This window comes from Ahaetulla prasina, chromosome 2, assembly GCF_028640845.1.
Source record: "Ahaetulla prasina isolate Xishuangbanna chromosome 2, ASM2864084v1, whole genome shotgun sequence".
In the NCBI taxonomy this organism is placed as follows: Eukaryota; Metazoa; Chordata; class Lepidosauria; order Squamata; family Colubridae; genus Ahaetulla; species Ahaetulla prasina.
Genome location: NC_080540.1, coordinates 222,017,197 through 222,029,377, shown reverse-complemented (window position 1 = coordinate 222,029,377; position 12,181 = coordinate 222,017,197). Strand labels below are relative to the sequence as shown.

The following is a 12,181-nucleotide window of genomic DNA, read 5'->3' as shown; positions in this document are numbered from 1 at the left end:
TGGAAGAAAAGTCAAGAGGATGACCAGCATCAAGGTGGACGATTCAATTGCAGTGGTGATGAGTACACCATTGGGAGATTTGGAAGAACAGGTTAGGGATATAGTGTCATGGACAAGAATCATCTATGTTGTCACTGGTATTCAAACACAACTTGATGGTACATAATACATCAATGGATTCTTCCATAAAAACTATCTATTTAAAAGATGAGGAATTTATGTCTTATGAGATTTTAACAACTGACCTATGGTTCTACTACCTGCTTCCACAGATGCACTTTTTCACTTCTTCCTGCAAAGAAACTATCAATGGTTATGGCTTTGATCCAGGAATTAGACAAGTTTCTCTCTAAATACCCTGGACAAGAATTAATTTTTTTAAATGCTAAGGTTTTTTTAAAATCCTAAGAAACTATCATGAAATATTTTTGTAACTGCTGTAATTCAAAAGTAGGTCTTATTTACAGAACCAAAAACCAAACCTTATTGTGTCATTTTCTTTTGCCCATCTTATTCAACTGCTACCACCACCACCCCCTTTGAGGCAGAAAGCCTATTTGCCATCTGTCTCTTGTTTTAGTCACAGGCAAATCTGTTGTCATATTGTTTTTCTTTGCCCATGTGAAAAACGACTCTCACATAAAGTTCCATTTTCTTAAGTACACCTAGCCTATTAGGAGATGAGATGGACTAAAATTGCGCTGTTCTAATTTATTGTTTATTTCTAATATATGCAATGGACTCCCCCCACCTGGACTCCATAAAGCATTCAAAAGGGGGGTTTGTAAAGTGTATTAGCATATATATCTCTCTAACAGATAAAATCAACCACATCTTTTAGAAAGCTTGCAAAACTGCTTCAAAACAATTTTGGCACAGCTTCTCTGCTGGAGGTCCTAGCAGAACTGCAAACATGATCACATGTAGACAACTGAGGATAGCCTTTAAACCAACTACCAAACTTCTAAAAGATGCAGCTGTTTTAATCCTTCCAGAAGACATGCTTCCTTTTTCACTGACACTAACATGACTGACACGTAACACCTACTTTTCTCATGTCTACATTTACCACATGGATCCTCTATTTTATGCAGAGTACTTTCATTGAACTCTCTGGAACTTGTCAACATAATGAAAAAAACTGATCTATAAACCGTGCCCTAATCACAAAGAAAAAGCCTTAAGAATTAATATGGCAGATAGGCTAGCAAGGGTTTTTAAAATGAGGAAGAATATATATCATCTATGGAATCTTTATTTGAGAACTTCCGATATATCAATAATAGACACTGATATGCAGTCCTGCATTAGAAAATTCAAATTAACAGGCTATTCAAGTTATTTATTCAAATTGATATATTATTCATAAGCAGCCCACTAATTTTGTTTGAACTTGTATAATTACAATACTGAAAACACAAAATCCCTGAATATCCAGTATTTGTATACTATTTAGACGTAGTGTACAAATATATCACCCCAGTATTTCCCAACTAACGCTGGAATAATATAAATACTTAAATATTAAAAAACCAAGCAGAGTTAAAAACAGGCTTCAAAGTCCATACCAAGGGGTTTATCCAGAACAGCTAAAAGTTTTAGTGTGGTTGTCATAAAAGTTCAGAAAAAGAATTCAAAATGACTGTGTGCTTCTTTTTTAAAATGCACATTTTTAATGTGGGACAGCCTTAGGGAAGCACAGAGCTAAAATTAGCCTTCTAGAAACAAGAAATCCTTTCCTTATCCTTTCTATATAAACAAGGGCTGCCAATTTGTCCCCATCATTGTCAGCAGACAAAAGCAAACCAAGACTGCAGCCAGACCACATTAAATAAAAGACATAGTAATTCCAGAGGCTGCCTAGAAGCCCACTGGGGTGTAAAGTCAAAACTGAAGCCTGCTTGTCAGCTATTTCCATAAAAGAACCAGAAGAAACAGTGACACTTCTATACAACAAAAAGGTCAAGGAGTTCATAGCCTTTTCATGACCCCAACAAGTCAAGGTCAAAAGATTCAGGTAGCAACTTGGCCTGGGCATAAGTTACTTGTTCAAATGAATTGTTTTAACAAATCAGCTTTGGTCAATTAAACCTAACAAGACATGTTGCATCACATAGCAGGGTTCCTGACACTGAGGCCAGGAGCTGAGACTGGCCTCATAAAACAAGGCTTTTAACGTGGCATAACAAATTTAAGGTAATCCATCTAGAAACCTCAGACATCAGCAGAATAAAATGCAAGCTGCCTTTACCAAGAGTAGTTTTCACATCTTTTCATCTCAGAGCACTCAGAACACTATGTTAGTAAAAAGTATACATCCATATATAAAACAAAAAAAGTTATTAGTTTTTTTTTAAAATGCTAAATTTGCAGCACAATTCTAGAAATTTATTCTGATGTAAATCTCATTATGTGAGATATACTTTAATGTAAACAATATTGTTAATGCCTTAGGAACTTTCTCCTAAAAACGCTTATAGCAGTCTTCTTCAACTCTGGTGACCTCTAAACATATAAACTTCAACTCCCAGAATTCCCAAACAATACAGTTTTGTTAAGAATTCTGGACACTGATCTTCACACATAGAGAGATGCATACGATTGTATAATTTCTACTTTTAGAGAACAGAAAGCTCTTTATGCTCAATCTTCATCCTATTCAAAATGAATCTATATTATTCTTTCTAAAAGCATCATAGGTTGGATTTAGAAATAGCAGGTAACTATTTTAAATAGTGGAAAGCTTCCACAGGTTACTCCTTAGGTTGAGTAAGAAATATAAAATGGATATACCTAAAATAATAGGCACTAAATATTAAGAACTGCGAAGCATAAGAATTCATGACATCATGTAAAACAACCCAAGTCATTCAGTCCATTTTATTTAGCACTTTATAGGGTGAAGACCAGTAGAATTTGAGCCCTATGAATCCTTAACAAATGTCTTTAGAAGGTCTACGGAAGAATAGAATATCCTTGGAATATCTATCAAGAACTTTCTTCACAATGATTTGAAACTAATTTATATTAATTTCTTAGATAAACATGCTTACAAGTGTGAATTATACATATGCAAGCAAATCAAAATTGGCAACAACTCCTTGCCTTCCTATTTGCCAGCGTGCAATGTGTGCGTCCTCATCCTTGGAAACTCAGCCAATATTTTTCATTTCTCAAATTATTAAATCAGAAAAGTGACAATGATTAATTATTTAATATATATTTTTACTTCATAGAATAAACAACCTTTTCTGTGTAAAATAGCCAAGATCTATCCTATTTCATGAATTATTCTGCGGACCATGACAGTATAATGTGGGAGATGGCAACACATGGACCTCCAGATTCTACAATAAACCCACTGCCTGGATTCCCAAACAACATGGCCAATATGCTATGGTCCAGCAACATATGAAGTACCATATAGGACACAAGCATTTAATCAGTGAAAATCCAAATCTAAGGGTCAAACTGCACTTAAATCACTGATGGGATTCAGGCAGTTCTTTCCGGATCGTGCGAACTGGTAGCAGCGACTGCAGATTAGGGTGCTCATATTTGCGAACTGGTAGGGAAGGTAAGTGAATCCCACCTCTGACCTAAACATGTAAATTTAAAACACAGTCAGAAGTGAGTGTGTGATAATTAATCAGAACAGAGATGGCAAAAATAATTTAATCCCTTTCTCCTCTACTAGGAACTCAAGGAAAAATCATACTGTGAATCTATTACTTCAAGTAAGAAGGAAATCTTCATGACGCTAATGTGTGAAACGTCTCATAAAAGTAAGTACCAGTTTTAGAAGATGGGCTTTCCTCATGACCACAGTTAAAATAATAACTGCTACATTTCTTTTCTAATCCCTTAATTATTAGTTCCAGCAACAACTGTTATTTCCATCTTTAAAACCATTCTTTAATTACAAATATGCATTTAGCTTATATCCACAAGACCAAATTACCTTGAATACACGCTAAATACATCCAGTAATTGGATTTTATGTCATCCTTTGCAAAAACTTGTGAAATTTACCAAGCATGATTATATCAACCATCTAATTGAAGTGTAATGTATTCAGGTTTTATAAAATTAGACTAATTTAAGAATGTTCTCCATCTATTATTGACATTTACTGTTGCATGAATGGGCTTCTGCTTGTGCAATAGTTTTCGCTCTTCCTCCTGAGTCTTAAACTAACACTAGAGTAGCCCACTACTTGTTATAGCAGATTGAGGGACACAGATCAAAAGAGAAAATTGTTCTGCTTATAAATACTGCTCTGTTGATGAACAAACATCCATCTGGAGTCTTCTCACAAAAATAAAATGAATATAGTACCTCAAGAAGAGCTGTCCTTTCAAAATTCTGTACATTCATGTCATAAAGGTATATTATGAAGACACTTCCTTTCCAAGAAGATATTGTCAAAAACTGAACTTTTATCAAATTACCAATTAAAATCTTTAACCTAAGTAGTAATTATGCACTAGCTTTTATTTCTATATAGTGGAATTTGTTCAACACTACATAGCAGAAATTATTCTGAAGCACTTTCCTTTAAATATTTTATTACCCACTTCTACAAAATGTTAGAAAACACCATTCTTTTTACTAAATTAACTGATTCAAAACATTAAACACTTGCCTTCCTATCCAAATACAAACTAAGAAGCAATAAGAGTTGTTTCTAGAGGTCCGTTTATATGAGCAGGGAAGCATTACTTCTTACTAAAGCTAGTTCTGCAACATTCTTTCAACTAATCTGCCTTGCTGCTGGGTCCCCTCCATTTTATAATTCCGAACAATCCAGAGACCCTCAGAAATAGCGCTAGGTAAAACAAGAAATTGTAATAGCTGAGAAACTATTGTTCTATATCCATTTACTCCTTTCTGATCCAATTGATTAATTCACCTCCTACATTTCTAAATAAAATTAAGTGCTTCTTTTCCAAAGATTGGATTTTTAAAAAGTTTCCGGTCCAGAACATGAATTAGTTATTGCAATCCTTCAAATGACGAGACAAAAATCATGCTTATTTTCAAGAAATAGTACATTAAATATTCAGCCCACTTTGAAACAATATTAATCCTTAACATATTAATACCTTTAATATTATTGATACACTTTATATCTAATAAGAAAATTCCAACACCACACAAAACACTCATTTTGCTCAATACACCAAATTGTATGCCAAATCCTACTGAAAAGTGAACCGTGCTAGAATATGTAATACTGTAATGAATATTTTAATACAATACTGAAGAGTGACATCAATACAAATGTAACATTTTTACATGCAAGGGAAACAATGAGTCACCAGATACATTCAAGTTTGGTAGCAGCCATTTTGTGAAAACATCTTAAATGGCTGGGTGTACATATCACATTAAACCAGTACCTCCCAAACTTGGGTAAATTATCCAAACTTCGGTAAAAGTGCTTTTCCTGTGGGTAACAATACACAAACCCATTACCCAATCACAACAGGGACATTTAAACTGACTTAAAAATATTTTATGAATGAAGGCAAATATATGTGTCCCTGGATAACGTTGCAGGATCTAATCTGGGTCTGACTGTGTCCCAGGATAATGTTGCAGCATCTAGTCTGGGTCAGTCATGGGATCAGAGATTTAGTCTTCCGAGCTTTCGGATTTCTCTCTACCAGAATGTGTTGTAGAGAGACGTTCCCTGAGGATGGGCTCCAGCATGAGTCCAAAAGCCTGGAAGACTCAACCTCTGGCCCGATGCGCAATGCAGATTGTATTCTGCATGGGTAATGAAGTTAAAGGTTTTGGAAGCACTGCATTAAACAATGGCTGAGTTCACAATAGGTTACAATGTGGTTTACAAACCACAATGGCTATGCTCATATTTCTAGATCACTGGCTTGACTTTATTTCATAAATAATATAGTACTAGTGATTTCTACAGAAACTTGCTACCACTGACATAATTACACTAATTTTTACATTAAAAATTATATGAACAAATGACTATTATCCATACCCTCTTAAGTCCTTAGAAACATAGAAATGCACTTCATATCTCATGTGAAGCACATCACACACACACACACACACTAATTACAGTATGTTGCTTTTGCATTACGACATGGTTTATTTCAAATATCTAATTTTTAAATTGTCATTTCACTGTGTGCAAAATGTATCTTCTCAAAATCATCATTCTAATACTTCTAAAATGGCCAATACACTATTAAAAGTTGGCTTAATCAGTCAATATTGCAACTGTTTCAGTAAGCAGTAGCAGATTGTTTTAAATTCTGCTGCATTGTAATACTTCCCTTCTAAAAGCAATAAACCTGTACCTTAAATTAGCCTTTATGATTGGTAAATTGACATATCCAGATTATTGTTTTCAACATTTATTTTAACTGATAAAATTCTCATTCTATTTACATTTACATTACATCAATCGACATATAGTCAAAATATATACCACACAAAATAATTTGAAATAACTTAAAAAATAAATTATCTTTATCTTAGTATCTATTGCTGTATTAATATGTACCAGGAGGGAGAGAATAACCAATGCCTAATACCAATGTCCTCAATGAATACAATACAGCTGCAAATTGTGTATGCTTAAAAAAATTCTCCCAAGATGATACTAATAATATATATTATTACCATTCCTCCAAGATATATAAGCTACATATAAGCTACAAATGTAGAAGGCATGTGAATTGAATATAATGCCAACAAAGAACATGTAGGTGTTTCAAATAAATATATATATATATTTATATGCACACACAAATACACATTTTTACTTTATTCTTACAATCAACTATTCTCTTTTCTCTTATTCTAAGATCAAACTAGCAGTCACCTGATCTGTTCCCCCTTTTTTTCTACAGACATGACACATTTCAGCACTTATGTAGGCCAGATTTCCTGCATGTGGCTTTTTAGGTAAAACTGCTAGCCTATTAATTAAGAGAATAATAGAGGTTAGCATGAAAACAATATTAATACTATCTAGGAAACAGCAGCAATGCTTTAGTCTTTGCACTGGCCTTGGGTGCCAACTCATGCAGCTTACTTACAAAAATAATTGATGTTTTACAATCTGGAAATCCAAATGCACCCAAACTAAAGCAAACCGGGATAAACTGTATCTTTCTGCGGAACACAAAATATATTTCTATTTGCTTGATAAATGGAAGCAGTATTAGACTCCTAATATTTTTAATCAATGTGCTAAAGCTGAATTAGTTATGTAAGTTTATTTAAATAAGAAACATGGTGCAATTCCATGACATATAAATAAGACTCAGAAACTCTGTGTGCTATGTGTGTTGTGTGTTATCATAATTATTTTAAGGACACATAATATATCCCAAGATGCATTAGGCAGCCTAAAATAAAAGCATGTATTTCTTTATAACTCCAGAACAGCGAACACCAGGAGGATTAAATTATTTAGAAAAGAAATGCACACCAAAAATAGTTCCTTTCAATAAAAAAAGAAGAACTTTAAAAATGTGCTGCTGTAGAATAAAAAAGTTATCTATTAGAGGACAGATTTCTTTTATCTGAAGTTCTACTGCAGCAAATAAATACAACAGCTTTCATTCAGTGATTGTCAAAAAACTTTCCAATGTGCCCACTGCAATGCAGATGCCAACCAACGAATCAAAGGCATTCAGAAACTAGACAAAGAGGGTTTGATGCCAACCTCGGTGCCACTGGCAACCATTATTGGCATCAAGCACATTGTCTGCTTTTCCTCCCCCACTCTGCTGGCACTTGACAAACAAAATGGCGGTTCTTGTAGAAACAGAACACAGCATAAGAGCTGTACTGATTGAATCAAATATTATCAATTGATTTTATAGACTGGAACACAGCCTATACCAAATAAAAGAAACTAATAAATATATACTTTTTCAGTTAAGCAAGATACTGTAATCCTAATTCTTAATTTTGAGATGTTTAACTAGAACATATAACATTTAAATAAATGTTATTAAAACAGGCTTCTTGTTTCATCTGCACACCTGTAGACCACAAATTATTTTAAGACTATTTTCTGCCCCCAGCTAGCAAAAAGAATCAACATCAATCAAATAAGAATTTAATTCTCTTGTGTTTTGAAACTTTAAGATAGGAATTCTGAAAAAAAAGGGATGGCAAGAGAGGGCAGTTTTTTTAAGTAAAAGAGTTATATACTGTCAATATCATAACTTGGTAGACTCTGGTCTATAATTCTTCCTTCAATGCAGATTTGGAAAAACTTAAAAATACTCTCCAGCAAATCATTAAAGTGACTTATATTTCTATATCAAGAAATTATCAATATATTGTAACATTACTGTGCTCTGCAATGCGGATACCAACTAACAAATCACAGGCATTCTAGTCTAAACAAAGAAGGTCCAATGCCAACCTTGGTGCCACTGGCAACCATTTCTGGCTCTCAAACTATTCTTCCTCATGTTTTTGCCAATGTTTCAATATAGCTGTATTTTATTTTTTCATTCATTCAAGAATTTTATCCTTTTTTCAACTCTCTGTTCATGGATTTTTCTTATCATCCCACTGGTTAACCATTACCAAGTAGATACTCATGTACTTAGCTAGAAAACAACTCTCTTTAAAAATATTTTAGTTTGATATAACTCATGTATATATGTAACCAGCCTTCATTTCCTGCCTGCCAATGGATTAAGAGGATACCTTGAGAATAATTCAAACCTAGAATCTTTTTCTGTACAAAGGAAAAATGGCTGAAAATATATTTCTACCAGAAAAACAGTAACTCCAAAACAGACTTTAACAGATTATTAGCTGAATATGTATCACTTGTGATAGTGTCCTTCTGTAGGTAACCTAATATAGAGATACCAACTTTTCATCCACAATTGTCACTAACTGAAAAAATATTGGAAAAATCCAATCATCTTAGAAAACATTTACAGAAGTTATTTTGACAATTCATACACCTGGTATCATCTGATATCATCAGTGTTTTACAGGAATCCTTGTCTCAATGCAAGTAAACAGAGCATCTGAAGAAATATATATGCACAGATATAAAAATGCTGTATCCATTTTATTTTCAAAGGCAGGTGACTTTCTAATGGAGATAATATGCAACCAAGTAAAATATTCCATCATAAAGTCACTGACATACAACTGTTTCACGTATAGTTTAACATAACTATGTTAACTATATTTAACACTTGTTTCAGTTACTAAACGTTATGTTTTTAAATACTCTTTGAGGTAAAGGGAATATATAGATATACAATGAGATTGAAATTTTCACTATCAACTGTTTTTCTTTCAAGATTAATTTGCAGTGTATTTAAATTCATACAATCCTAAATGAGGGTCTCCTTCAATCCCATTCAAGGATTGCAGATTTAGATTACAAGAATTTTCAAATGGATATCACAGCAAAGTTTAGAAAGTTAGCCATGCTAAACTCACATTGAAACCAATGGAATGTAAATAGTATTCACTTGCTCTAAACTGGAATCCAGCCTACATTTTCTAATTGTTCTCATTGTTGAAAAAGAGAACTGTCTGCTTTTATGGTGAACGTTCGGTTTTCACGGTAAAGCTACCATACTGTAAGTGTATACTGAATAAAATTGGAAGTTAGCAATGACAATATTGGACTGAATTATACAAAATCAACACTAAGAATACCAAGAAAAAGCCAAGTCTTTTGGTAGTATCACCAGAAACATGAAAAATAATTTTAATTTTTTATATTTGTATTAACATTCCCCATCCATCTTTCTTTTGGCAGTTTCTAGGACCAGGCCAATTTATTTAAAAAGCCGCCATCTGCAAATACTCCATGATTATAACTTAGATGTATTTATTATGTGGTTCTATAAACAATCTACCATAATGGTTACAGGCTTTAATGTAAAAAATGTACATAACAAAAAACATAACAAATTCTACATTAGATCAAATATCACTGAAAACAAATAATCTAAGTATATATACAATCATAACGTTAAGTAGAAAAGTTTTTCACTAAATTATAATTTAAAACAACCATATTGAAGCAATGTTTAAAGTGTGTGCAGAAGTTATTATTTACCTCAAAATTTGGAGAAATGCCACACTATGAACACTGATAAGGTGAGTGAATCACATATTTATATTTGCTACGTAATTATATATAAATATATAAAATAACATGCCATTTTTTCATTCTTTTATATTTAATAATTCTATTTTCATAAAGAAGACAGAACAATGGCAAATAAGTAGCTATGAATTTTAAAAGATGGATACAATTGTTATGAATGTATATGCTATGAATATATTCTGTAACACATACCAAATCATTCCTAGTATTTTTCAACTTTTCTAACAAATGTTAATATGTATTTTGGATACTCCTGCATCTAATGCATACATTAGCAAGCACATATCAATATCTATAAAGATATATGAAATGTTTACAGCTTTTTAAAAAAAAACAAAAATGTGGTTTAGGGTATTCATGAGCATGTGTGTATACATATCTAAATAAATAAATAAAATGTTTTTAAAAGCCCTACCTTGATCCTGTACATAGTATGCCAGAAACAAATCAAGCTCCTTGACTGATACTGTTATGTGATGTGGCTGAACGCAAAGTGCTGGATTTGTGCAATGGGGGGATTTCATGAGCCGTTCTCCATCGGTACTTTCCAGGGGGATACCTTTAAAAAGGATCACCATGACTAGATCCAGGCGCCAGACTTTGTCTGCTTGCCTAAGGCAGTCGATTCTCCTAATCTTGCCCTTCTGGTCAGGATTGGATAATACACAGCATGGGTGCTTCTTCCCAGTAACAGTAAGCACAAAATCCTCTCGATATTCTTGGCGGATATCTTTGCGCAATTTGGCGAGAAGCCTGGATGCCCATTTCTGTTTAATTTCTGGCTTTTCACTAAGTAACTCATCCTTGACTGCTCTTTCTTCATCTTTTGACATTCGCTTTTCATGTTTTTTAAAGTACTTGCGTTTTCGAGCCTGAAGGTTGAACCACGTATAGGCAATTGCACGGACATGTGGAAGAAGTGCCTCAATAAATGGGTGAAATTCATCCTGTTGGAAGAAACAAATAAAAAAACAAAATTCAGGGACCAATTTTACTTATACAATCACAATTATTTGGGGGTGGGGGCGAAAAGGAGTAAAATGCAAACTTATGCCATGAGCATTCCTAAGCATTTTTAGCAGGCTTACAATTCCTAGAAAAGATACATAGATATTATAAAAGTGTATGTCTATAATTCACGTATGAAAGTATGGTATTTTATAATACACCTATTTCTTGGGCTTAGTTCCAAACTGACATACAATTATATTAGTTTAAAATCAAACAAAATGGCTCTGGGATTTTGAATGTTTTGGCTGTGATTTAACTAATGACAAATATTGGCACAGAAAATTTTAAGACAAATGAGTAGAAATATTATAAGTGTAGAAGTTAATATTGAAAATAATTCACCTTCTGTATCCAGAAGCATGGTATACATTGTCAATGTTGTATTATGTAGTTTCCACTTTTGTCATCAGCAAGAGACTGATGACAACACAAAGACCATGAACAATGAAAATGTAACTTAATCCTTTATTAATCACCCAACATTCCAGTTATCATAGTATTATTCTAGCAAGAATAACCACAGAAATCAAGGAATAAGGCAAGGGAGGCCAAAGGAAAGACACCGTTCTAATAAAATTAGGGTATCTTATAGCGTTCGCCAGCTGCCCATGTTTCCCTGATTAACTTTACAAAAAAAAATTTAAAATACTGAAAATTACATGGAACCAATTTGTTCCATTCCAGTGTTGTACAAAACCTCACTGAATTAATTACCTATTAACTCAAGGATGGTTCTCAAGTATGTAATAATTGTTTCATCCCACTCCATATATATATATATATATATATATATATATATATATATATATATATATATATATACACATACACACACACATACATACATACATACATACATACATATATATATATATGAATAAAAGGTACACAAAGAAAAAAGGATAATTTGAAACAAACTTTGTTTGTGATCTAACATTCTGTGGCAGTGTGACATTAATACTGCAATATTAGGTAAACTTTTTTTTCTGAAAAATATAGATATATCAGACTTGAAAACTTTTC

At 33.0% G+C, this 12,181-nt stretch overlaps 1 protein-coding gene across 13 annotated transcripts in view; it reads right to left on the bottom strand.

Moving 5' to 3' along the window:
• The window catches only part of NFIB (nuclear factor I B), a 269,310-nt gene that overhangs the window by 251,651 nt on the left and 5,478 nt on the right, over positions 1-12,181 (bottom strand). For all 13 annotated transcript variants that reach the window (XR_009153317.1, XM_058168186.1, XM_058168184.1 and 10 more), the window contains exon 2: positions 10,563-11,094. Coding sequence is in view for 12 of the 13 variants with exons in the window: in XM_058168186.1 (XP_058024169.1) it covers positions 10,563-11,094 (532 nt within the window). In the remaining variant the exon portion in view is untranslated. The remainder of the gene's footprint in view (positions 1-10,562; positions 11,095-12,181) is intronic.